At 47.1% G+C, this 27,405-nt stretch overlaps 1 protein-coding gene across 1 annotated transcript; it reads left to right on the top strand.

The window, feature by feature from the left end:
* Positions 1 to 129: 129 nt before the first annotated feature.
* Positions 130 to 27,016, top strand: NAA60 (N-alpha-acetyltransferase 60, NatF catalytic subunit). Its single transcript, XM_070413136.1, has 6 exons — positions 130 to 270; positions 20,363 to 20,478; positions 21,860 to 21,989; positions 24,572 to 24,668; positions 25,354 to 25,588; positions 26,759 to 27,016. Exons 2-6 carry the CDS (start codon positions 20,369 to 20,371, stop codon positions 26,913 to 26,915), a joined length of 729 nt encoding a protein of 242 aa, XP_070269237.1. The 5' UTR covers positions 130 to 270; positions 20,363 to 20,368; the 3' UTR covers positions 26,916 to 27,016.
* The last annotated feature ends 389 nt before the right edge of the window (positions 27,017 to 27,405 follow it).

Here is a 27,405-nt window from a genome sequence, read left to right as displayed (position 1 = left end):
GGGGAGGCCTGCCCACTCCTAAGATGGCGGCGTCGGCCTCGGGGAGGCGGTGCCCGAAGTGGGCGCTAGTGGCCAATGGGCTTCCGGTCTGCGCCGCCGGCCCAGCGCGGGAGGCGGAAGTGCTGTGGGCCGCCGCCTCAGTCCCGGCTGCGGCCCCTGCGGGTTACATAACCGGCTGCGGGCTCCGCGCGGCCCCTCTTCCGGCTCCCTGCGACCCCAGGATGCGCTGAGCCCCACGGCACCGTCCGCCGCCGCCGGCTCCCGCCCGAGGTGCGGTTCCCCGGGTCTCGGGCTGGTGGTGGAGGCGCCTGGCCCGGCTCGGTGTGGGGGTCGTGAGTGGGGAGGAGCTGCAGCTCGGGGTTGGGCCGGGCAGGGGCGCGGGGGGCCCTGCTGGGGCGCGGGACAGCCGGGCCAGTGGAGGGAGGCCAGTCGGTGCCCAGATCCTCGCGGGGTTTCGGGGCTGCCTAGGTCAGGTCGCGTCCGGCAGGGGTGAGGAGGGGGCCGCGGGGTGAGGAGGGGAGCGCCCCAGGTCCTAGGGATGCCGAGGGGCGCGGTCCCCGGCTCCGGGTGGGAGCCGGCCCTGTTTTCTCGGGCGCCTCGGTGCCCTGCCCCGGGACGGGTTGTTGGGGAGGTTTCGACCCGGAGCGTGGCCTGCCCTTCGCCCCCGCGGAGGTGAAGCGCCTGGTGTTTCCGCCGTGGAACGCTCTGCCGGCTCCTCGCTCGGCTTCGGTACTTGTCGGACGGTCTGTAGTTACTTTGCCGACTGGTTTGCCCTCCTGCGAACTCCTGGGAGCCCGGGGCTCTTCTCGGCCGTCTCCGCGCCTTCCTCTCTCAGAGGCTGTACCTGTTCGCCTGTAGCGTGTGTGGTGGGTCCCCCGGGGAACATTTTGAGGGGGGGCTGTGGGCCTTCGCTGCACCCCTAACAAATACCTGCGTGCCTGCCCAGCGGGGGACGGAACCTAGCACCGGAGGCGAGGCGAGGGGTTTCTGTGCAATAAACGCGGACATCGGCCGCTTCGCGGGTCTGTCTTCCCTCTGCCGAGTCCTGGAGCCGTGGGATCTGTTAGTCATTCGTCCCGAAGGAAAGGGTAACAGCCCCCCACGGTAGTTCCCTGTGGTTCTCGAGGTGATCGCTACTGGGAGCGTCAGAACTGGAGAGGACGCTTCGGGTTGCAGGTGTTTTACCAGAAAACTAGAGACCGGAGACAGAAAACCCCTAGTTAATGATTAATTGATTGAACCGGTACAAGCTGCTCCAGGTCCTCTGCAGAAATAAATACCACAGTCCTCCCTCCCAGCATTTTGTGATGTAGAGATAAGTGATAGAAGTTCTCTGGCCCATCGTGCAAGGGAAGAAGGGGAGTCTTGAGCATCACTGAATTGAAAGGGACTGAAAGCCAAGACGAATTCCTATCCTTCCTCTGGGTTTCTATAAAGTCAGTTAAAACCTGTAAGCAGCATGGTCAGGGCATGGTGTGGTGTTCACAGGTCAGAGTAAAACAAAAAAGTCTCTGTGTTTTCTATCTTTGGCCCCTCCCAGTTGTAACTTGCAGTGATTTTTGTCACGGTGTTTATTTTAGCCACATCTATTCCATATTTGGGATGTGACTTGTTGAAGTTGCTTAGCAACAGCCTGCTCTGCCCTGGGTGGAAGGAAATTCCTGGATGGTAGGAGATTGGAGAGATAAAAGATAACACCTGAACTGAGAAGGGTGATGCTGTCCTGGCTGCTGTGCCTCCTCTGTAAGCCTCCGTGTACCTGTTAGCAAACTGTTTGGTACCTTACAGCCTTAGGGGTGTTTAATCCAGGTGGACATGGCAGCCTTCCATGGCAGCAGCCACGTGGAACACAGTGTAGAGAAGACTCCTCAGAGCGCTCAGCTCAGGGCTCTCAGTTCTGTCTGCTGAAATAGCCCAGAGGTCTGTCCACTTTGTTGTTGACAGCTCTCCACCCTGAACGGAAAGCTGACGGCTTATCAGATAGAGTCTTCCCTTAAATGGCAGCTCCTCTATCTCTACATCTTATCTCCAAGAGCTCATCTTGAAAATAAGAAGCAATTTCATTTTATAAAATAGTCTGTGGGTAATTGTCCCTTAGGTACTGGAATGAATTCTTATCTGGAATATGCCAACGCAAGAATGTTTCATCATTTCTGTAGTTCCTGGGAGTGATGCTGGATACCTTTTTCAAACTTGCTGCTTTTTAGACATGACTCCTGACTCTAGTTGTAAACTATTCAGGAGGTCTTGCTGGTCAGATATTTGCTGCTCTTTATACTTAGTTTCAAATTACTTTCTCTGGCCTCCCATTTTTAACCCTTTCATTGAGATGCACATACAAGCCCTGGTGGTTAGCTCACTTGATTGAAGAATCATCCTGATACCCCAAAGTTTGGAGTTTGACCCCCCCCCCCAAATCAGGGCACATACAAGAATTAACCAATGAATGCATAAATAAGGGAACATCAAATCAGTGTTTATCTCATTCTCCCCCTCTCCCTTTCTCCCACCTTCTTCTCTCTCTCTCTCTCTCTCTCTCTCTCTCTCTCTCTCATCAATTAAAAAGAAATATACAGCCCTAGCCGGTTTGGCTCAATGGATAGAAGAACTTCAGCCTGCGAACTGAAAGGTTCCAGGTTCGATTCCGGTCAAGGGCACATGCCAGGGTTGTGGGCCCGATCCCCCTTGGGGGACTTGCAGGAGGCAGCTGATCCACCATGATTCTCTCTCTTCATGGATGTTTCTGTCTCTCCCTCCCTCTTCCTTCCTCTCTGAATTCAATAAAAATATATTTTAAAAAAAGAAATATACATACAGAAAAGTACATTGCTTGATGACTGGTCATGAACTACCTGTTTAACCACTACCACAAAAGACCCCTCAGGTTCTTTATCAGACAAGCCCTCTCTATTTAAAATACTGATTTTCTGGTAGGAGATCATTAGCAGTCATTTTGGGGGGAAGGGGTAAGCAGGGGATTCTTAGATTTTGCTTTACATTGCATGTGAATTCTTATTTTGTGTTCATAGTAAAACAAAAAGATTAAAAAAGAGCATGCCCTTCACTTAAAAAAAGGAGGAATGTTCTTTTTAAACCTTTTTTAAAGTGGTTGTCTTAAAACATAAATATTTTTTAAAGTTAAATTTTATGAAGTCATTAAAATTTCTTTTTTAATGACTACACAGGAACTCTTTAAAATATTTGTACAAGTCTGTTTGGTGTTCTTATCCACAACCACCCCCTCTTTGCTTCATTACAGCTTTGAATCTGTTTATTTTTGGCATCGGTGCACAAAATGCCATGTTATTCCAATGGTATGGGGTTTTAAAAGTTGGCACTAAGTGTATTTTGGGACAATATGGGTAATTATTCTACTTATAATTTGAAGAGACAGTATAAAATTTCCAAGTTATTACTAGTTAAAAACAACCCATGAGATTGTTTTAATATAAAAATATGTTCACAAGTTTTACATTACCACATGAAAAAAATTTTTTTTCTTATACTAAAAACCCAAACTCATTGTAAGAAAACAGAAGTTAGTTTAAGTGGCATAGAACACAGACATCTGCCATCACCCCAGAGGCAAATGCTGACAGGAGGTTGAATTACTTTTCAAAAATCATTTTTGGTATAGAAGTCTACCTCACGATCCTGTGTTAATGTATACCAGATTTGACCGATCTTTTCTTTATATTTAACTCTGAAGGATCTTAAATGTAAACACAGGGAAGCAGAGATTAAAAATTATGATAAAACTCAGCAGAATGAGATGGAAAAGGTGAAGAAAGGCAGAGGGCTGATATGCTGGAGGGGCAGCAGCCAGGGGCCGGACAGGGTTTCTGAAACCGGATTCCCCTGTTGCTGTACTTTTTCCTTTCAAACTGAGTAGCTGCTTGTCCATTTCACCCACTCCTCCCCCCAAACAATGTTAGGGTAGCTTGTAGCCATTGAAGTTCTCTGTGGGAGAACCAATTTGCTCTTGATTTTGAGCCCTAGGCAGGATCCATTCTTGGGTATTTTACTACCCTTTGATTCCCACCCCACAAAAATGTAGTCATTACAGGTGATTTTATTATTGTTTCATTTGTTTTGTTTTTTACGCCAAACCAGTTGGCTAACTGAACTGGAAATTATATTCTAGGCATGCCCTCTCAGACGGCCTTCTATCAAGATCCCAGCTTAAAAAGCCACCAGGCAGCCCTGGCCGGCGCTGCTCAGTGGTTAGAGTGCGGGCCTGTGCATTCAAGGGTCTTGGGCTTGATTCTCGGATTCGATTCCCATTCAAGAGCACGTACCTCAGTTGCAGGTTTGATCCCTGGCCCTGGTCAGGCATGTGCAGCAGGCAACCAATTGATGTTTCTCTCCCACATCAATGTTTCCCTCCCACCCCCCACCCACCCCCAAATCCCTTCCACTGGTTCTAAAAAAAATCAATGGAAAAAATACTCTGGGGAGGATAAACAAAAGAAGAAAAACCTCCAGGCAAAGGCACTTCTTGACCAGGCCATCCTTACTGCCCATCCAGGCCATGCCCCACTTGTCACCTGCTTTTACTCTGGCTGTGTCTTCCCATGTGACTGTGTGAGCTGTCAGCGCAGGCTCATCTGTGCCCTCATTTTCTGTTCCAGGAAGATGACTCTGCTGATCTTTCAGGTGAGGGGACCATGGGGTCCGTTTGGTCTTGGCTTCATGTCTCTGGCCCCCAGTTCAGACTCTCCTGGGTCCTGTTCTCATCACTGCTCTTCCTCTTCGTCCTGTCTCTCTCTCAACCTGAACTGTCTTCTCTAGTTCTGACACCGACCTAATGGGGCCACAAAAGGCAAACAGTCCTTGGGCGGCACACCACAATCCAACCCTTCTTCCAATAGAAACTTGTCGGCTGCTCTGGTGTACGTCCTTAGGACAAGGAGAGGATTCTCTCAGACTGCTATGCCCAAGGTTAGCCCAAACGCCTTCTGAAGGAGCATCGGGGTTTGTAAGTGGTACACATGCACAGTGGCCCAAAGGCCTGTCCTTCACGTTGGGTCATTTTACTGTGAATATGAAGTAAAAAAGAAAAATGGTAAAATAAAATTTTAAACAAAATAAGATCTAGCTCATCTTGGACACAATGGAAAGCTAAAAAGCATCTCTCCAAAATGCACAATGCCCCAAACAGGATGGAGGCTTCTGTCATGCTGAAAGGATGCTCAGGTCTGGAAACTTGCCTTCCTACGAAGTCGAAAAAGCCATGTTTGTTGGAGCCACATCTTTGGGAGACTTTGATGGAAGTCTCCTATTAAGTAAAATTAAAGGCTTCCTTCTCAGTTGACATTTTGAGTGAAGAGATACTACTAAGCATAAAAATGGTCAGTGTCGTGTGTAGAGACAGAAAGTGGAATGGTGGTTGCTGGAGGCTGGAACAGGAGGAACAGGGAGTTAGGGTTCAGTTTGGGAAGATGAAAAAGTTCTGAAGATGATAGTCATTGGTGACCATCAATTAGTGGTGGTTGCACAACAATGTGAATACCACTGATCTGTACAGATTAAAGTGGTTGAAATGATACAATTTATGTATATTTTACCACACTTTAAAAAAAGATAAAGAATGTTGCAACATTTGACAGTTTTCTTTTTTTTAGTAGGACTGCTTGGGTTTTAGGTGCAGTTTGGGGGAAATGCAAGGGGATTGATCTCCTGCCTTTTTCCTTGTGGCTCAGGTTGGAGAACATCCCTCCCACACAGTTGTATTAACCTCTCTACACAGCCCAGTTGCCAGCACTATTGTGTTCACCATTGTGCTGTTTGCCATGGAAATACTTGAGTAAAAGAAGTGGCTTCTGTGAGTATTTTGGTAATGGTGCAGGAAAGCACACACCCTGGTCCCCCAATATACCCCTCTATCCTGTATAATCAGAGATTTCTGATATGCTTAGTGCTGCAACCACAGCATCTAGAGCAGCGGTTCTCAACCTGTGGGTCACGACCCCTTTGGCGGTCGAAGGACCCTTTCACAGGGGTCACCTAAGACCATCCTGCAGATCAGATATTTACTTTATGATTCATAACAGTAGCAACATTACAGTTATGAAGTAGCAACGAAAATAATTCTATGGTTGGGTCACAACATGAGTAACTGTATTTAAAGGGTCAGAAGATTGAGAACCACTGATCTAGAGCAATACCTGGATTTTCAACACAATTTGGGTAAATAAAAGACTAAATGAATTCTCAGTATGAAATTTAGGGGATGATAGAAACTTTAGCCCAAAGGAAAGAATGGTCTGGAACTGGGACCACACTGGAAGCACCTGTTATTGTCTTTTTAAAGTTGAGGTATAGTTAACATGCAGCCAAGTGGTCAGATCTTAAGCGAGCAGATCTATATATTTGATGACCACAAAGGAGACATAGAACATCATCATTGCCCCAGTAAGTTGCCTTATGGGGCATCTCAGTGTCCCCCCACCCCACTATCTGATTTCTGTTACTATCAGTTCCCTTAGACCCATGGTCGGCAAACCGCGGCTTGCGAGCCACATGCGGCTCTTTGGCCCCTTGAGTGTGGCTCTTCCACAAAATACCACGTGCAGGCGCTCACGTACAATGCGATTGAAACTTCATGGCCCATGCGCAGAAGTCGGTATTTTGTGGAAGAGCCAGTATTTTGTGGCTAGTTCCAACAGCCTCCCTCTTAAAACTGGGTGTTTGTTTCTTGTCACCCTGTAAATTAATCATGTTCCTCCTACACTGAAGTTTTGGAAGGAACCCAGGCTTCCTTGGAGACAGCTTGCTGCCCCCACCGGCAGCTGCTCCTTTGAGCAGACCAACTATGAAGAGTGGTCAGTTTCCCCTCACTCTCTCCTTTTAGCCATTTTACTGATGAGCAAGGCAGTGTCCTGTGCCCATCACTAGTTTATTTTTCCTTTTCTCCCCTCTCTATCCTGAACACAAGAGCTTGGAGTTTATTGTTGGATTGTCCAAGCCAATAAACCTGGCGTCTGCAGAATTTCACATTCCTGAAGGGCCTGGTGGTTTTTAATACTTGTGCTATGGAAGAGTGCTAATCTTCCTTTGTGCTTCACTTGAGAAGAAGCCTGGAGTGCCAGGGAAGGACCAGGGTGGTGCTTTGACATAGGGTGAAGGGAGTCAGGAGCTCAAGAGGAGCCAACTGAGGTGTGAGCTGTAGAGTCAGGGGAGGCAGTTCCTAAGGGAGGGCTGCTGGATTTCAGAGAGGGGAAGCTGTTGGTTTGTCACCAGTGGTATGTTGGAGCAGAAGGGGACTGGGTGCAGGAATAAAGCAAGAAGGTGGCAGCAAACGTGGTGTTGTAGGTAGTTAGACTGAAGGAAAAGAAGGTGACAGGAGACTTGTCCAAAAGAGGGTATACATGGTGTGTTTACAGTCCATTGGAAGGGAGTTTGGGCAAAAGAGAAGGTTGAAAATGTTGGAGAAAGGGGGTGCTTGAGTCGCGGAGGGAGGAGACAGGAGCTGGACCAAGGACTGGAGAGGCCATCTCATTTGTCTTCCAGAGAAAGATAAGAAAGCTGAAGCGTGGAGCAGGACAGAGATGTCTCAGTGGACATCAGAGCTGGGATTTGACCCTGGGTCATTGTGACTCCAGCATCCCTGCAGGGTCTGAGAGCACATGGAGGGCACAGCATCCAGAGCATAAGTAGAGATTGGGCTAGTCTTGGCAAGGAGGGAGGACGCTTTGGAACCTATGGAAGTAAGAGAAGAGAAGGAAAGGGGAAGGTTCTAGGGGTGATGAAGGGTGTAGTGTGGTCATGGCTGGCCTTTAAATCTGCTGAGGTCAGGGGTAGGGTCCACAGCACTTCTTAAGCCATTAAGAGGAAAGGTTGGTTTTAAAAAATTAAGAGTGGTTTGTCTGGGATCCAGAAGCATTGCTTTTGAACAAGGGAGAGGCCCTGTGGACCTCTGGTGTCAGGATAGTCTGCAAATAGGATTGTTTCTGGCTTTATTACTTGAGGGGGAGTAGGGGGAGTAGAGGGCCCTGTGGGTATCGTGACAATGCCAGGAAACCCCTCCATAACCTGGAGCAATTCCATTCTGAGCTCCCAAATTCTGAATCCCCAGCACTTGGCAGGGAGATGGAAAATGCTCCTGTGGCTATTGGGGGCATCTTGGCAGCCATTCCTCCACTTTCACTCTGGCTGAGCATACAGAGGTGCTCAGAAAGTGTTGTGGGTGAGGGAATGCCCAGATATCCAGACCCCACCCCCTTGCAGCCACCACTGAGTCCTCAGGAAAAAGTAGCCGTAGGTTCAGGGACCAGAAAGGTCATTTCAGCACAAAAGGAAGACAAGGCTTGCAGACAGCCTCAGGAGGATGAGATTTGGGGAAGGGGAAAGGATGGGCTGAGGGGTGAGCCAACGGTCCTTCATTTGGTTCTTGGAGAATCTAATTTTTGCTCCTTGAATTGCTCCACTCATCCATCCCCTAAAGGCCAAGGACATGATGTAGACCCAAGAAACCCCTGGAAGAATTCCCACTACAAGCCTGACCTTTGCACTTCATGTTTCTACTTAAAAACTCAAGTGGCCCAGGCTGGGTAGCTCAGTTGGTTAGAGTGTCATCTGGGTATGCCAAGGTTGTGGGTTCAATCCTGGTCAGATAACATACAAGTATAAACCAGTAAGCCCTGGCTGGTGGGACAGTTGGTTAGAGCATCATCCCCCGCTATGCCAAAAGATTGTGGATTCAATTCTCAGGGTACATACCTAGGGGTCAGGGTGCGTAAGGGAGGCAACTCATCTAAGTTTCTCATATTGATGTTTCTCTCGCTCTAAAAAATCAATAAAAAAAATATCCTCAGGTGAGGATTAAAATAATTAAAAAAAAAAAAAAAAAGAATAGCCCTAGTTGGGTTGGCTCAGTGGATTGAGTGTCGACCTGCAGATTGAAGGGTCCCCAGTTCGATTCCAGTCAAAGGCACATGCCCGGTTGCAGGCTCAATCCCCAGTAGGGGGCTAGCAGGAGGCAGCCAACCGATGATTCTCTCTCATCTTTGATGTTCCTATCTCTTCCTGTCTGAAATCAATAAAAAAAATATATTAAAAAAAGAATAAACCAATGAATGTATAAGTGAAACAAGAAATCAATGTTTCTCTCTCCCCCCTCTTTCTCTCTCTAAAATAAATTTTCTTTTTTTTAAAAATATATATATTTTATTGATCTTTTACAGAGAGGAAAGGAGAGGGATAGAGAGTTAGAAACATCGATGAGAGAGAAACATTGATCAGCTGCCTCCTGCACACTCCCCAGTGGGTATGTGCCCGCAACCTAGGTACATGCCCTTGACTGGAATCGAACCTGGGACCCTTGAGTCCGCAGGCCGACGCTCTATCCACTGAGCCAAACCGGTTAGGGCTAAAATAAATTTTCAAAAACCTCAAGTGAACTTAGAATTCTCCTGTACAATGCGTCCCTACTGTTGTAATATAGACATGCCAGTGTCTGTAGGAAAATGTATACCAAGCAATGGCCTGTGCATCTGTGGCTTCAGTGCTGTCCCATCAGCACCCTAGGGCTCAGGCTGGAATAGAGGGCCTAACACCTGGCCTCTGCTCTGGCTTCATCCACTGTCACCTGTTTCTAGCAAATCTCAGAATCCGTGTTCCTTGGCCCTAATGGTAGCAATAAGAGATCAGTAGTTGGTGGAAGCTTCACGATGGACAAGTGGAGTCCCCACAGGTGCTGCATAAGGGCTTCCTGACTTGCTCCTCCAGCGGTAAACTAGCCACTTGCTATACCCACCTCCCACCTGCACCGCCACCATCTCTAAATTTGCCTCCTCTGACTTAATTTCTTCCTTTCACTGGCAAACAGGTGCCAGATTCTCCTCCTGTGCCTTCCTGCCACCTTCTCTACCCACTGTCAGTTGGGCTGGGACAGATTAGGCGCTGTAATATCCAGCTTTCTCCCTTAGTTAAATGTGACATGTTTCTATTTTTAAATCAAGGCATCTAAAGAACTGGCCTTTGAAAACATGGAAGTGCTTTTAATAGGGATGTGAGAATCCACAAATAGCTGTGTTTCTTGGAGCCCAGTATTTTTGTTGAACGCTGAACAGGGAGAGAACAAGAGCTTTCCCCCAAGGATGCTAGGGGGAAAGTTTGTAAACCTCAGGGCATAAGAGATGCTCATTTATTATGGATCTCTTCCTTTGCTATCAAACTGCACTGTAAAGTGGTTTTTAATCTTTTAAAATCAACTTTATTAAAGTTTAACATACATATAAGAAAATGTACCCAATGAGTTTTAATGTGTGCATATATGTTTGTGTGTGTAAACACTGCCAACAAGATACAGAACAGTTCCACCCCTCCCCCCCCCACCCCTCCCACCCTCCCCCGCCCAGGAATTGCCCTACCCTCAGCCTCTTTGCAGTCAGTCCTCTGTCACAGGCAACCATGGAGATCAAGGCCTTGCATCTTAGCACTTAACTGACTGGGCAGCAGCTCTAGCTCTTCAGGTGCCCCAGGTCTACCTGTGGCCATCCAAACCCTGGCTCTACTGGCTGGTTTTGCCAGTTGCCTGCACTTGTCCTGCCAGCTCTGGTGTAGGGACGGTGAGAGTGAGCTGACAGTATCCTGTCCTGCATCTCCTTTTTGTAGGGGGGGCCCAGAGCACATTTCCTGTTGGTTGAGAACAAAACTGTGGGGCACAGCCGATGAGACACCTGGAGCTCTGCCAAGGGTAATGTGGGCGGGCAGTCAGGTCACCCTGTTTCTTGGGCTAACTGAGCCTGTCAAGCCCCAGATGAGCCACTGGAACTGGTTTTCCAGGGAAGAGGATAACATGGAGTTTCCTGGCATAGATCACTCATTGGGGCTGAAAATTGATTTGAGATTTATCCGGTGATTTGTGGTTTGTTTTGATTTCCTAGCTATGGAAAATCTGAGAGTGCTCTTTCCTTTCTCAAAATATCTGAGCAGCTAAGACTGCATCAATGAAAACTTGTGGTTAGTTGAGACTTGATAAATTTCTTTGGTCACTTCTTACACCGAGCAAATGACAGATTTTTTTTTTCTTTGAATATGAAGTATTAAAATTGGCCCAAATCCAAAGTAAGCTACAGATTGGCCTTGGTGGACTGGCGGCTCTTCAAGTTTGTACCTCCTGCCAGCCTCCCTGATCTTTAACCTCGTCTTCCCCAGAGCACCGCCAACCCCACCCTAACAGACTTGGCACAGTAATAGTCTATGGGATGCAGGATCTGGGCCAGCCCCGTTAAAGGAGCCCCACCACGCAGCACCAGCAGAGTCCCTGCAGTTTGACTTGCAGGCTGGAAAACTTGTGATGCTTTTTGGAATTTACTATGACTTCCTTCAAAATGAATCTTTCTTATCCATTTGCTCACGAAAGAACCATTTATTCTCGGGATTGGGGCTGTTTTTTGTTTGATTTTAACAGCTTTATTGAGGATATAATCCACATGCCATACAATTCACCCATTCAGAATGTACCATTCACAGAGCTGTGCATCCTTGACCACATTTTATTTCAGAACACTTTCAGCATTCCAAAAGAAACCCCACACCCTTAGCCATTACCCTACAGTCCTCGCAACTGTAGGCAACCACTAATCTACTGTCTGTTCCTATGGATTTGACTATTCTGAAGATTTCATATAAATGGAATCATAAGTTATGTGGCCTTTTGTGGCTTTTCTCACTCAGCATCATGTTCTTAGTGTTCATCCACGTAGCAGGTGTCAGTACTAAATATCCACTGTATGGGAAGACCACACTGTATGGGTCCGGTCATCTATTGGCAGATGTTTGGGTTGCTTCCGCTTTTGGTGAGCCTGTAGTGGACTCCCATTTATAGTTCCTGGCTCAATTTAGAGCAGGGATTGTGTTCTCACTAGGGTGTTGAGCAGAATTTTTATAGATCATACTGTTTAGCTGCTTGGATTGAGGTATTTGGGCTTCTCTGCCAGAATTTCCCCTAGAGGTGGTTGCAATAGGGAGAGGAAGACCCTTGTCTCAGGAGCCTTCTCTGGAAAGACTGCATTGATGGCCTGGGATGATATAGGGTTGTTGACTTTGTTCCAAAGGCTCTAAGTTTTGACAGTTTTCTTGGTCCTGAGAGAAAGGGAAGGGCGTTGCCCTAGAGTGGCCCTGTGGTTGATAACCTAGCATCTTGGGTAGTTTCAAGCACAATTCCTAAAACAGTGCCCTGTGTCCTTAGACTGCACAGTGAGTGTCTACACTACACTGTCAATCTTTGAAACCTCATTGGAATTTTTTTTTCCAGTGTTAAATGTTTATATTTAGAATTAGTCACCTGGACTCAGTTTAGATGGTCCCAATTTTGTTGGCAACATCCAAAACATCATAGTCAGGAGCCAGTCGAACATATGCCTTCTTCTCTCCATTAGGCCTGACCAGGGTGTTGACCTTGGCCACGTCAATGTCATAGAGCTTCTTCACAGCCTGTCTGATCTAGTGCTTGTTGGCCTTGACATCCACAATGAACACAAGTGTATTGTCTTCTGTCTTCATGGCTGACTCAGTAGTCTGGGGGAATTTGATGATGGTATAGCTTATTTCTCTTGGGTGCGCTTCTTGTATTTAGGTTGCCTTCAGAGCCTCAGTGTCTTTGGCTGTTGGAAGGTGGGTGATGTGTGAATCTTCTTTATTTTGTGGCTGTGGACACCTTTCAGCACTGCGTTCTTTGCCTTCAAAGCCTTTGCTTTGGCTTTGGCTTTGGGAGGAGCTTTCTTTTTCACTTTTGGTGCCATCTTCATTAAAAAAAATTTTTTTTTAAAAAGCACTTCATTGGAATTTGAGAGTCCCAAGTAGTATTCCCTGTCCCCATAATACTCTGAACCAGGTGCCTGACCCATCTGGAATCCAGAGTGCTCAGCAGTAAGCCAGCCATGATTTGCTGAGAACTCACTGGTCCCAGTGAGGAGTTGTGCAGAGGCTGTGGCACTGCTTCCCAAAGCTCTCAGTGAGGATGCCAAAGGCATTTAAATCAGTGCCCTGGAAAACCTGCTGTCCATAAGTGAAATTCGGCCTATGTGAACAAGTTTGGTCAGAGATTAATTTTTTTTTTTTTAAATCCTCCCTCACCCGAGGAATGAGGATATTTTTTCCATTTATTTTTAGTGAGAAAGGAAGGGGGAGTGCGGAGGGAGCGGGGGAGGGAGGGAAGGAGAGAAAGAGAAACAGCAATATGAGAGAGACATCGATTGGTTGTCTCCCACTCGCAGGGCCAGGGATTGAACCTGCAACTGAGGTTCATGCCCTTGACCAGGAATCAAACCCGAAACCCTTCGGTCCTCAGGCCAACGCTCTAACCACTGAGCCAATGGCCAGGACTGGTGATTAATTTTATTTATTTATTTTTATTATTTTTTAAAATCTTTATTGTTCAGATGTTCCTCTTTTTTCCCCCCATAGCTCCCCTCCACCTGGTTCCCACCCCACCCCAGGCCCTCGCCACCCCACTGTCCTCATCCATAGGTGTAAGATCTTTGTCCAATCTCTTCCCGCACCTCCCGCACTCCCTTCCCCCCCGAGAATTGTCAGTCTGCTCCCTTTCCATGCCCCTGATTCTGTTACATTCACCAGTTTATTCTGTTCATCAGATTTTTTATTCATTTGATTTTTAGATTCACTTGTTGATAGATATGTATTTGTTGTCACTTTGTTGTTCATAATTTTTTATCTTTACCTTTTTCTTCTTCCTCTTCTTAAAGAATACCCTTCAGCATTTCATATAGTACTGGCTTGGTGGTGATGAACTCCTTTAGCTTTTTCTTGTCTGTGAAGCTCTTTATCTGACCTTCAATTCTAAACGATAGCTTTGCTGGGTAGAGTAATCTTGGTTGTAGGTTCTTGCTATTCATCACTTTGAATATTTCTTGCCACCCCCTTCTGGCCTGCAAAGTTTCTGTTGAGAAATCAGCTGACAGTCGTATGAGTACTCCCTTATAGGTAACTGACTGTTTCTTTCTTGCTGTTTTTAAGATTCTCTCTTTGTCTTTTGCCCTTGGCATTTTAATTATGATGTGTCTTGGTGTGGTCCTCTTTGGATTCCTCTTGTTTGGGGTTTTCTGTGCTTCCTGGGTTTGTAAGTCTACTTCACCAGGTAGGGGAAGTTTTCTGTCATTATTTCTTCAAATAGGTTTTCAATATCTTGCTCTGTCTCTTCTTCTGGCACCCCCATAATTCAGATGTTGGTACGCTTGAAGTTGTCCTAGAGGCTCCTTACACTATCTTCATATTTTTGGATTCTTTTTTCTTTTTGCTCTTCTGGTTAGGTGTTTTTTGCTTCTTCGTATTTTAAATCTTTGACTTGATTCTTGGGATCCTCTAGTCTACTGTTGAATCTCTGTATATTATTCTTTATTTCCGTCAATGTATGCTTAATTTCTGACTGGTCTTTTTCCTTTTTTTTTTTTTTTTTTTTTAACATTCTCACTAAGATCCTTGAAGGTCTCACTAAGTTCCTCGGAGGTTTCTAGAAGATTCTTGAGTAACCTTATAACTGTGATTTTGAACTCTATATGCAGTATTTTGCTTTCTTCCATTTCTTTCATTTGTAACATGTTTCTTTGTCTCCACATTTTGGCTGCTTCCCTATATTTGTTTCTAATATATTGGGTAGCTGTTAAGTCTCCTTAGGTTGATAGAGTGGCCTTGTGTGGTAGGTGTCCAATAGGGCCCAGTGGCTCAGCCTCCCCAATCACCTGAGGTGGACACTCTTGGTGCACTCCTTTGTGGGCTGTGTGCACAGTCTTGTAGTTAGGCCTTGATTGCTGTTGTATCACTGGGAGGAATTGACCTCCAGGCCAATTGGCTGTGAGGACCAGCCTTGTCTACAGTGGAAGAGCTGCTGTGCAGGAGACACCCTTATGGGGCAGGACTTGCTTCAGTGGAGTTTTGGTGCTCACTGAGTCTGCCCCTTGAGTGTGTCACTTGTGAATGTGAAGAGTTGTAATCTGGATGGTCTCACACTGACCACTGGGTACACTGGCTCTTGGATCTCCTGGGGCCTGGGGCCACCCAGCAGGAGCTACAGAGAGATCTGCAGATTCCTCCTCTTTGTATCGGGTGTGGAAGTGCCCAGATGGGTTTGGAAGTGCCCAGACAAGGCCCAGTTGTGAAGCAACTTGGCAGCTGCTGCCAGCCTTGGGCCTTCTTTTGATAGCTTTGGGGCTCCCTGACCCAGCTGCTGCCTGTTTGACAGGTTTTAGGCTGAGAAAGGACAGGCCATTCTTATGCAAAAGCCGCTGTGCACAGCTTGGGGTTGTAAATTGGGTAGGGCGGGGTCTCAGGGAATCACCAGGGCGGAGCAAACAGCAATGGCTACCAGTCAGCCCTGCACCAGAGAGGTCCCAGCGAAGGAACAGTGACCACTCCAAGGACCTTTGTCTAAAAGAAAGCCACCCTTAGAGGTTCCTGCCCCGATGCCAGACAGTCCAGTTTCTCCCCGTATGTGTCTGGGTCCCCCAGAGTCTCGTCTGGAACTGGAGTTCAGAGCAAGCGAGAGCTTGTATCTCCCACCCGATTAAAAAAGCAGCACACCAGGGTGCCAGTCTGTTCCGCACTTCCACACCTCCTACCATTCTCAATGTGCTTTCTTTTTTACCTCTCTGGTTGTAGTTCTTCCACTCAGCCAGCTTTCCCATGGTTCTGGATGATAGTTGTTCTGTCTTTTAGTTGTAATTTTGATGTGGTTGCGAGAGGCAGCAAGTACAGGTGTTTACCTATGCCTCCATCTTGGTTCTCCTTCTTGGTTAATTTTATTTTTTATTTATTTTTAAAAAATAAATATTTTATTGATTTTTTACAGAGAGGAAGGGAGAGGGATAGAGAGTTAGAAACATCGATGGGAGAGAAACATTGATCAGCTGCTTCCTACACACCTCCCACTGGGGATGTGCCCGCAACCAAGGTACATGTCCTTGACCAGAATCGAACCTGGGACCCTTGAGTCTGCAGGCCAATGCTCTATCCACCAAGCCAAACCGGTTAGGGCCCTGGTGGTTAATTTAATTAGGAATATTTTTAAACATACACTTGACATACCCATTATCCAGATCAACAGTTATCAACATTTTGCACTTCTGCATCAACTAAATTAAATTCCAGAACATTCTGTCATTTCACCCTACATATCCTGTGTGCATCTCTAATGGAATATGGACATTTTCTACATAACCACAACGCTATTCTCATACCTAACAATATTAACACCACGTTTAGTTTTTAGAGGATTTGTGTGTATGTGTGGAATTTGTTCCCTTTGTAGGGAAAGGGAGTGTTGCCTGAGAGGTGGGGGTTGTGCAGAAATCTCCAGGGAAGCTGTGTTTCCTACTGGGGAATGTGATGTGCTGGGCTCCATCCTGCTTTTGGTGGGTGGACCCCTTGAACCTGTACAATCGTGTTCTGTGGAGCAAAACAGCCCTTTATCCAGGATGATGGGGGAGTCACCTCCAAGCCAGTGACCGCTAGGATATATTTTGGACAGTATTGACTCATGAAAAATGCAAGACTTGCCATTTTTGGTCGACTAGTCCATTTCCTAAGAGGTAGCCACTTAGGCAGCATGAGGTCCCTGAGGTCACACTCACCAGAATGTCCCGGGTGCCATCGAGGATGGAGACCTGGAGCATTGGCCATGGAAGGGGGTGCTAAGTATTGGAATGGCCCTACTGTGTAGAGACCAGGTAGTCAAGCTGTTTAAAATACATTGTACCAGACAGTATCTTGGTTTCTGAAGGCCTATCCCAGTGAAAAGAATAAAACAGGTGACATGGAAAGACCAGATTTGCCAAGTCTGGGGGTATTTTTCTTGTTTGGTTGGTGTTTTGTTTTTGTTTTTGTTTTGTGTTTGGAACTAAGAACTCAAATAAGCACAGCCCAGCCTTTGTGACCTGCCCTTTCGCAACAGGACTCTCACATTAACTTTTGTGATGGCCCTGTTTTGTCATCTCTGCCCAGAGAGACTTGTCTGGGTCAGCTCAGCTCAGCTCTCAGAGGTTCCATCAAGGTCATGCATCCAAAGACCAGCTTTGTCCCCTTCTAAGAACTAGTCTTCTCTAGCAAGGTGCCTACTGGGAATGCTGCTCCTTTCTAAGGTGTAGGTGGTAGGTACCTCAGCTTCTTCCGGTCCTAACATCTGTAGGGATCCACTAGGCCTCAGGCAGGAACACTTCCCGTTCTTGTCCTGAAGAGTTTCCATTCCATACCCCTCAGAGCCCCTTGGCCTGCGGGCCTGGTGAGGGTACCCAGTGTTGCCAACAGAGTCACGGGAGGATGCCCATCCTACCCCCCACCCCCATTTTGCAGACATCACGTGGTCAGTGTCCAGGTGCTGGCTAAAAACAAAAAGGAGAAGAAAGTAGGTCCCTTCTCATTTCGACTCTTGAGTCATGCTGTGCAGAGGGACATGTCAGGGTGGCACAGTCCCCACTCCTTGGAGTCCAGTGTATTCTAGAAAGACCGAACCTAAGGTGGCCCCAGAGCCACAGAGCTCCTGCAGTACCTCCTCCTTCCTCCCTAACCCCCGCCCCCCGCTCCCATGTCTGCTTCAAGGTCACAAGGTAGCCCCACTCCAGATGTGCCCTCCCCCCTCCCCCCCCAGCTGGCTAGTACCATGAAGGGGAAGGGGGTACAGCATCAAACTTGTCACTACCCAGACTGAGGGGCTTCTGTCGTCAGCCTGACTGCCCAGTAGCACCTGGTCCTTGGGAGACTGCCAGCCTAGGACTGGCCCTCAAAGGAGCCATTCTTTTTTCCCCTCTTTTTGTGTTAATCCTTACCCAAGGATATTTTTTTCCATTGCTTTTAGAGCAGCGATCGCCAACCTTTCGGACCTCATGGACCACCAGTGGTCCGAGGACCACCAGTTGGCGACCGCTGTTTTAGAGAGTGGAAGGGGGGGGCGGCGCGCGTGGAGAGAGACACATAGATTGGTTGCCTCCCAACTAGCCCCGGAATCAAACCTGCAACCCAGGTATGTGCCCTTGACTGGGAATCTAACCGTGATCCTTTGGTGCACGGGCCAACGCTCTAACCACTGAGCAACCGGCCAGGGTTCATTTTTTGAACCATTTAAAGTGAGTTTTAGACTTCATAATGCTTCACTCCAGAGCAGGGGTCCTCAAACTACGTCCCGCGGGCCACATGCGGCCCGCCGAAAACATTTATCTGGCCCGCCGGGTGTTTTTGCCACCACTGTGTGCATAGGAATTTGTTCATAGTTTTTTTTTAAACTATAGTCCGGCCCTCCAACGGTCTGAGGGACAGTGAACTGGCCAACTGTTTAAAAAGTTTGAGGACCCCTGCTCCAGAGTGTTCCACATGCATCTCCTAAGACTTTCTACATAACCACGCCCACCCTTTCACATCTAAGACAGTTTTTATTTGCTTTCTAGCACATAATTAAATTTCCACAAAATATTTTGATTTTTTTTTTCTAGTAGAGGTGTTATATATTACATTTGGTTATAGATCTTCTTGTCTCTTTTAGTCCACTTTTGTTTTTTTAATGGTATTGACTTTTAGAAAAAATACATTTTTATTGATTTCAGAAAGGAAAGGAGAAGGAGAGAGACAGAAACATCAATGATGAGAGAGAGTCATTGATCAGCTATCCCCTGCACACCCCATACTGGGAATGGAGCCCGCAACCTAGGCATGTGCCCTTGACCAGAACCGAACCTGGGACCCTTCAGTCCACAGGCCAACGCTCTATCCACTGAGCCAAACTGTCTAGGGCATCATTGACTTTTTGAAGAGACCAGGTTGCTCATCTTGTAGAATATCAGCATTCTGTGTTTGTTGGCTGTCATGATGCTGTTGAATATACATGCCTGTGTGCCGGCTATTATCTGTACTCGTGAAGTTAGGTCTGGAGGCACAACTGGCTTTAGGCCCAGCATTTTAGGCAGAAACCTAAAGGCTTTGTGGATTTCGTATGCATGGCACTGGTCAGAGAGGCTGGGCTCCATTACTGGGGGAATTGTGACTGCAGGATCTTGAAGTTGAAAGGCTTTTCCTTGGTGATTGGTAAGTCCTGGGGGTGCAGGTACTTTGCCTCCATGCCTCACACCTGCTCCCCAACACCCTCCACTGTGTGGTTAAAAGCCTTTGACGATTCTTGCTTGAGTCATTTATTTTCATCAGCACTTTCAAAGTGATGACATTCCAATTCTATCATTATTTCTACTTTTATTGGCTTTCATTCTTCTATAGAAAGAATTTTTCCTCATCCATCAAGGATGAACTACACAGTTATCCTAAAAGATGTAGTAAATGCATGGTCCTTTGCCTTTTACTATCAGCTTTCAACATAAAGAAGAAAGGCTCTTGTGTTCCCTTTGTCAGAATCTAATATTTGGCTTTCCTTCCTGCTTCCTTGCCTTATCTTAATTGGATCAAGGGCAGCTGCTCCATCAGCAACCTGGGCTGAATGTAGTTTCCTGATTTAAAATAATTGTCAGCAACTCCTGACCCTGATTTGAACCTCTAGTGTCTTGCAAGTCTCCCTCTTTTTTTTTTAAATATATTTTATTGATTTTTTTTTAAAGAGAGGAAGGGAGAGAGATAGAGAGTTAGAAACACCGATGAGAGAGAAACATCGATCAGCTGCCTCCTGCACATCTCCTACTGGGGATGTGCCCGCAACCCAGGTACATGCCCTTGACCGGAATCGAACCTGGGACCTTTCAGTCTGCAGGCCGACGCTCTATCCACTGAGCCAAACCGGTTTCAGCAAGTCTCCCTCTTTCTCTCTCTTTTCACTCATGAGTTTCGTTTGCTGGATAAAGGAGGAGAAATGACCCACCTAGCAAGTGCCAATTTTTCTGGAAATCCAGCAGGTCATTGGCCCCTGCCCAGGCTGCTCTGATGGTGTTGATGGCCACTGGCCCAGGTCGGGAGAAGTTAGACTGCTCAGGCTGTGTGCTATGTGCAATGGAGAAATGTGACGTGAGGGAGACAGGACACTGGCCAGGGAGGAATGGTGCTCAAAGGGCACTTAAGAGGGGCAGAGAGGAGAGAGAAAACTGACCAAAGGCAGGCTGCTCTCTGGGGGTTCAGGAGTTTCCAAGTAAACAGTGAGGGCCTAGGTCCCCATCTTGCCAGCCCTTCCCAAGCCTTAGTCTACTTGTCTGCAATGTGGGGGTGACTGTGACACCTGGTGCAGGGGATTATTGTGAGCTTCATGCAGTTACTAAAGGGGACTACCATCCATGGCGGGGCATTAGTCTTCCCATCTTTCCTGCGTCACAGGTTAGGAGGAGGAAGAGGAAGTGAATGTGCCATGATGGGATCTGTGGGCTGGTGGGGTGTTTAGGGGAGGTTGGCTGCTCTCCTGACCCCACCTCTCTCCCTACAGGTGTGAATGACAGAGGTGGTGCCATCCAGCGCCCTCAGCGAGGTCAGCCTGCGCCTCCTCTGCCACGATGACATAGACACTGTGAAGCATCTGTGTGGCGACTGGTTCCCCATCGAGTAAGTTAAGTGGTGCCCTCTGCCCTGCAGTTGCAGATTGGAGGGGTGAGGTAATGCCCATGGATCTGATGAAGCTGGAAGGCTTGTGCAGAGGTGAGGATGTCCTGGAGGTGCCATGGTGGCCCAGAATCACCTTGCCTATCAGAGGAGCCCAGGCCCTGCTCCCTGACGGCCATCAGATCCTTTCCATCTCACTCTACTTTATGCAAAGAGTTCTCCAAAAGGGCTTTGCTAAGTACCACCAACTTTACTTACAAAGATGTTCGATGTACTGCTATTTATAAGTCAGAAAATTGAGAAGCAACTTAAGTATCTTAACAGTAAAGAATGGCTAACATATATTAGGGTATCTGCATACGAAAACGAAATATTATTCAGCCAGGAAAAGTGAAATCTGTCATCAAGATATACTTGACAAGGAGAGTTTTTTAATGAGATATTAAGTGAAAAAAGTAGACTAGAAAATTGTATGTACCACAATTCCACTTTTATTTGAAAACATGCATAAGATAAAAGCCTATGAAGATATATACTATCTAGCAAAGTGTTTTTGGTGTTTTGGAATGGGTAGATTATTAGTAGCTACAAGTTTGTTTTATTTTGCTTGTCTGTATTTCCTCTATTTTTCTGTAATATGCACATAGAGCTTTTGTTGTGAGAAAAATAAGTACAAACTTTTAAAAATTAAAAATAAACAAGGTCCTGCCAAACATCACGTTTCTATGAGTCTTAACCTCTGGTTTCACCCACTGCCATCAGGAAAGGAACTTGGGTGATGCCAGGCCTCATAGAGCCTTCTGGTGGGTGGTCAGTGGCCTCTGCAGAGCAGACCTGAGCGGAGCACCTCTCCACTGTGTCTCCACCCTCTTCCAGCTCTTGGTCTCAGGAAAGGCATCTGGACTATACTTGTTATGTCCCAAACCCACAGACCAATAAACCCAGAATGTCCTGTCCCCTCACCAAAACGCCTTACTGGGGCTGAGTCATCTGTTTTTCTTCACTGTCATAGGGCTTTGCATGAAACATTCTCTTTTCTGCTCCCCTTGGGTCTTGAGTTTGAACTCTTCCAGCTGCCCCTCCAGGTACTGCTCTCATGGAGACAATGTCATGGGAGGTCCCCCCCCCCCCCCTCTTACCTCTCTATCTTGTTAAATAATTTTTCCATCAGAAATTCCCCATCCTGTCTGGATAGATTGCTGCTTTAAGATGATAATTCACTGAGAATGATATACTTTGGTGGAGACTAAGTGTTGGGCAGGCTCCTTATCAATCCTGGAGCAGTGGACAGAGTTGCCTCGAGTCCCCTGTGGGTCTACTGTCTGAAGCATGAGGTTAGTTGGACTTGGCCTTTGGCAGTTTCACCTAAGTTTGTTCTCCTCAGGTACCCAGACTCATGGTATCGTGACATCACCTCCAACAAGAAGTTCTTTTCCCTTGCTGCAACCTACAGGGGTACCATTGTAGGAATGATAGTAGCTGAAATAAAAAGTAGGACCAAGATACACAAGGAGGTAAGCATGTGTGGCAGTGATGGGGCTGCCAGGCCCTTGGGACAGAATCACACTGTCTGCTCTGTGGCCCTTTCCCTTAGGAGCTCAGACCATGTATGAGACTCATATCCAGGTGGTTTCTTTCTGTGTGTATGTAATACAGTCACATGTACATCAAGTAACACGTCCTAACTGCAAGCTTCTTTGATTCACTGAGAATCTGCAGAGTTGTAAGGGTCTGTCATTTGTATTGGTGACAGTGTCACAGAAACTGCTAATACTGCTGTGATTTGTTAAAGGAAATCCTAAGTTCCAGTTACAGGTTAGTAAAAACAAATATTTTTTTTCCTGTTCAACTTCATAGACCCCTCCAAGATCTATTTAAGAACCCTGGAGAGTCTTTGGATCCTGAGTTAACAAGTCCTGCTCTAAATGTAAAATGCGATGTTATGGTCACAAACACATTTTTTCATGTGGTTGACTTGGGTCAAGATTCTGCCTAGCCCTAGGCAGTTTTGCTCAGTGGATAGAACATCGGCCTGTGAATCAAAGGTTCCCAGGTTCGATTCTAGTCAAGGGCACGTAAGAAAAAACACAGACAGTTAGATCTTCAAAATAAATAAATTTAAAAAAAAACATTCTGCCTAATGATTTGGGTCATCTTATAGAGTGACTGAGTAGCATTTATACATAGGTATTTACTCCAAGGAGGGGAAAAACCCCACCAACAACTGGCAACTGCTTCTATCTGTTTGGCTTGAGGCTATTTATTTAAAAGTGCAAGAAGGATATCTCTCCCTTTTGTTTTATTTATTTTTCAAAATATATTTTTATTGATTTTAGAGAGGAAGGGAGAGGGAGAAAGAGATTGAAACATCAGTGATGAGAGAGAATCTTAGATTGGCTGCCTCCTCCTGGGGATAGAGCCGGCAACGGGCATGTTCCTTGACTGGGAATCGAACCGTGATCTCCTGGTTCTTAGGTTGACGCCCAACCACTGAGCTAGCTAGGCAGATCTCTCTCCCTTTTAAAGACCCAACGCACTCAGGTCTACCTTAATTTGCCTGTAATTAGATTCTGGCAAAGTTGGTTTCTTTTAAGAGTAACTTTTCTATCCTAGCTTTCTTCTCATTTATTTCCTTCCATTTTTCTGTGCTAAGATACAGCAAAAATAGAAACATTGGTGTTTTCAGCAAGCATCAGTATCTTTTTGCTCTTTCACAGAACAAAGTGCCCCACCTCCCCTCCCCTGACTTGTTCCCAAAATCCACTCTATGAAGCTCTTCCTGTGTGCCCCCAGCAACTGTCCAGCCCCACACACATGGTGACTAGATCTCTGTACTCCTTTGAATGTGTGGGTTTTCCCATGAGGGCAGAGATTGGGATCTTTTCCTTCTACTTCCTGGGTATCAGGAGAGCCTTTGCACTCTGGCACTTTCTCTGGCCCTGCTGAGAGGCAGAATGAATTCAACACTGAGGAGAGAGCAGGGGCTGTCAGAAGACATCAGCTGGGGAATGAAGTACCTGCTTTACCTTCCTGACCCTCCATGGGCTTCAAGTAACAAGAGCAATACGGATCCCTCCCTGAGCTTGAGTTTGCCTCTGTCCAGCTTAACTGTAATGTGGAGTGCTGGGGCCTGGGTCAGGGCCAGGAGAGTGGTGAGTAGGGACAGGGACAGGCCAACCCATGTCCAGCACACGGGAGCCACTCAGTCAACAGTGGATAGGGATGAGAGAGGCCAAGTCACCAAGCTTTCTTTCCATGGGGGAGAATCCACCAAGCCTTCTTCTTTACAAAGTAGGAGAACATCAACCTCATGGTGGTCAAATTCACAGCTCTCTCAGTCCAGAATTTTATCTCTGAACCAAGAGACCCACAAGGGTTGGTGGGCCCTGGTGTGACACTCTGCTTGGTGTGGACAGCAGAGAGGCTACTCAGACTCCCCACCCTCTGTATTCTAAGACCACCTGGGAGCAGCAGAGGATCCTTTAATTAAACTTTTTTTTTTTTTAAGATTTTTAAAAATTGATACTTAGAGAGAAAGTAAGGGGAAGGGAGAGAGAAGGAAACATCGATGTGAGAGGCTGCCTCCTGCACATCCCCTAATTGGGATCAAGATTGCAACCCGGGTGTGTGACTGGGAGTCAAACCGGCAACCTTGCTCTGGACAACGCCCAACCAGCTGAGTCACACAGGCCACAGGGCTAATTAAACTTTTAAAACTTTGTGTTTGTCTGGCTGTTAGATCTCTTGGTATGTCAGTTGACACGCGTGAGCACCATATAGTGCCCACACAGCATAGTCATTTCCTTTGTACCATCATAGCTTCACTTGTCTGGCATCAGTGTCCTTCCTTGTATGGTCTACCACCCTTCCAAAGAGAAGCGATTTTTTGTGAGTGTTCTTATTTTAGCAGAAAGGCCCACACCCTCTTGTTTCCATGGGATGGGGTTGACTCTCCATTATTCTCTGTTCCATCCCTTCCTGCTCCAGTGGCCCCCCCAGGTGTTGTGGCTGGGAGAGTCAGCACATGAGATATGTTCTGCAGTGGGACCAAGTGCCTCAACTGTGAACCTGACTTTATTTCTGACTTTTTCTTTAGGATGGAGATATTCTAGCCTCCAACTTCTCTGTTGACACACAAGTTGCATACATTCTAAGTCTTGGAGTAGTGAAGGAATTCAGAAAGCACGGCATAGGTAAGGGGCGGTTGAAATAATGATTTTTGGTATATACACTCCACCACCACCACCCACTGCCCCGTTGACCTTCAATTCAGCCCATGCTCTTTCCACACATTACCAGGTCTTTCTGTATGGCCTCGTTCCAAAGCTTACAAGATCAGATTACTAACAACTCCCAAAGGTCCTCATTACAGAATGGGCACCTTTTAACCACACCTGCTGACACACACACACAACTTATATCTGGTCACAAGGTATGCTTGATTAAGAATAGCAAACATAATTGATGAAACAGTCCTAGCTCCCATGGATCAGATTCTTTATCTGATGTCTCCAACTTCCCATCCCACTCAGCCACAGCAGTCTTCATTGTAACCCAGGTCTGACCATTCCACATTTTCCTGGGCTTAAGTTTACACTTTTTGTTGTCTGAAAGGCTAGTGAATCTCCACTGTGGATCCAGCCCCTGGGAGGGAACTATGCAGCCCGATCCATGTTCCTGGACAGCCAGTGGTCTGCAGCTAACAGGCCCTATCTGGCTGTGGGATTTTAGGGACTTTGACACTGGGTGGTTATGGGAAGTCTTTGATAGAATGGCAGAGAGATCTGTAGAGATCTCTGAGAAGGTCACTTCCTTGTCTGCCTTATGCTTCCTCCTCACCTGCCCTGCCATGCGTGACTGTTGCTTCTTTGCCTACAGGTTCTCTTTTACTTGAGAGTTTAAAGGATCACATATCCACCACTGCCCAGGACCACTGCAAAGCCATCTACCTGCACGTCCTCACCACCAACAACACAGCAATAAGCTTCTACGAAAACAGAGACTTCAAGCAGCACCACTATCTCCCCTATTACTATTCCATCCGTGGGGTCCTCAAAGATGGCTTCACTTATGTCCTCTACATCAATGGTGGCCACCCTCCCTGGACCATCTTATATCCTTTTCTTCTCAGGGGTGAGAGACAGTGGCTTCCTAGCATCAGCTGGAGCTGTGGTTGCTTTCAGATGACATTCACAAAGCAAGCTCACAGGATGCATTTTTTCCTGATGAGATGTTGATGTGGGTAGATCTGATTTGCATGTATTAGGAATTGATGATCTAGTTGCAGATATTGGGAAAGCAGACATGCTCTGGCATTCATTGTTCCCTGGACTTGAGCCCAGTATAAGAGGTGGATTTTTAATTCTCCTGGTCCAAGATCCACTCATCCATTCATCCATCTATTTACCCAATAAGTATTGGTTGAGAGTCTCCTGTTCCTGGTATGTGTGGGCTACAATAGTGAACAAAATAGACAAAGCCCCTGCCCTGGTGGGGCCTGCATGCTGGCAGGGGAGAAAGCAGATAAGGGAGGTGAAAGAGTTGTTTGCTATTTTGAACACTTAGTTCAAACCTTTCTTACCAGAATGTAGGGTATGTGACCCAGTGGTGTGTCCCTTCCCTGCTCCCTCCCTTTTAACTATCTCTGGCCCTAAACAGGTAAGAGGGAAGCTAGAAGACTTCTTAATAGTCATAGGGTATGGCCCAGAAAATACTGTGTGTACGTGTACCTGTGTGTAATTACTAGTAAATGAGTCTAGGATTTATCCATTTCATAGGGAAATAAACGGGAGAGAGGTGGTACAAAGCCCACAGGTCTCCATGCTCGTGTGAAGATGGGTCTCTGTGCTAAGGGCTTAACACTGTTGACCACCCCCCCCACCCCCCGCCCCGCCCCTATGTCACAGGAATGAGGCCCTGCCCCTCTGAGGACTGAGGGTAGGGAGAGGACCAGGAACACTTGCTCTTTTGCTTTACCCCTCCCCGCAGCACCCAGTCCCTGTCTGTTAACCTTAGTCTGTGTGTCCATGTGCCTGAGGCCTCACCTAGACGGGCCTTTTGTACGCACATGCTGCCTTTATTATTTTGCATAGTGGAGGCCCCTCCATCTGTGGAGGTTTTCCAGCACTCTGCAGAGGCTAAGTGGACTTTCGGCCTCCCTTGAGAATGGCATGCTGTCTGCACTCAGTCCTGCAGGTTGCTGTTTGGGCTTCTGCTGACAGTGCCACTCCAGGGGTGTGTGGGCAGGGAAGGCGAGTTGGAGTCTTCCTTAACAGAGTCCCACGGACTACATCCAGCACCTGGGTTCTGCTCTAGCAAACCTGAGCCCCTGCTCCATCCCACACAGGATTTACCGCCAGGCCCACAGCCTGCTCTGCAGCTTCCTGCCATGGTCGAGCATCTCCACCAAGGGCGGCATTGAATATAGCCGGACCATGTGATGCCAGCCGGGCAGCCTCCAACAGGTCCCACCCCTTGGCGCCCTGCGGAGCCCACCTTCCTGGCCATTTGACCTCAACTGTGTTCTGCAGAGGAGCTGGCCCATCACCTGCCCCAGCTGCAGGCCCGGTGCTACATGGGCTCGGGAGCAGAGCGTCGTGGGGCGGGTATGCCCGGTCTCCAACAGGTATGCCAGAACAGGTGGTGGGGAAAGGGGGATCAGAACTGAGTGGGATGTTGGCCTGACGCTTCCAACAATAAAAACAGAAGGCTCTGGATAGGCACCTGCTGCACTCAGGGCTGAGGTAGTTCCTGAGCAACTCTCAGAAACTTGAAGGAGGATTGCCCTAGCCGGTTTGGCTCAGTGGATAGAGCGTCAGCCTACGGACTGAAGGGTCCTGGGTTCAATTCCTGGTCAAGGGCACATGCCTGGGTTGTGAGCTCGATCCCCGGTAGGAGGCGTGCAGGAGGCAGCCAATCAGTGGTTCTCAT

Source organism: Myotis yumanensis, unplaced genomic scaffold (genome assembly GCF_028538775.1).
Source record: "Myotis yumanensis isolate MYYU_CA2020_CCGP unplaced genomic scaffold, mMyoYum1.0.hap1 SCAF_4, whole genome shotgun sequence".
Taxonomy (NCBI): Eukaryota; Metazoa; Chordata; class Mammalia; order Chiroptera; family Vespertilionidae; genus Myotis; species Myotis yumanensis.
Note: the sequence above shows the minus strand (reverse complement) of the source record. Positions and strands in the feature narration are given on the sequence as shown.

Excerpts from the sequence above, each read along its gene's own strand:
- NAA60 (XM_070413136.1), top strand. The coding sequence starts at position 20,369 with ATGACAGAGGTGGTGCCATCCAGCGCCCTCAGCGAGGTCAGCCTGCGC. Across the intron at positions 20,479-21,859 it reads GGCGACTGGTTCCCCATCGA|GTACCCAGACTCATGGTATC; the intron begins GTAAGTTAAGTG and ends TGTTCTCCTCAG. Across the intron at positions 25,589-26,758 it reads CACCCTCCCTGGACCATCTT|GGACTACATCCAGCACCTGG; the intron begins ATATCCTTTTCT and ends ACAGAGTCCCAC.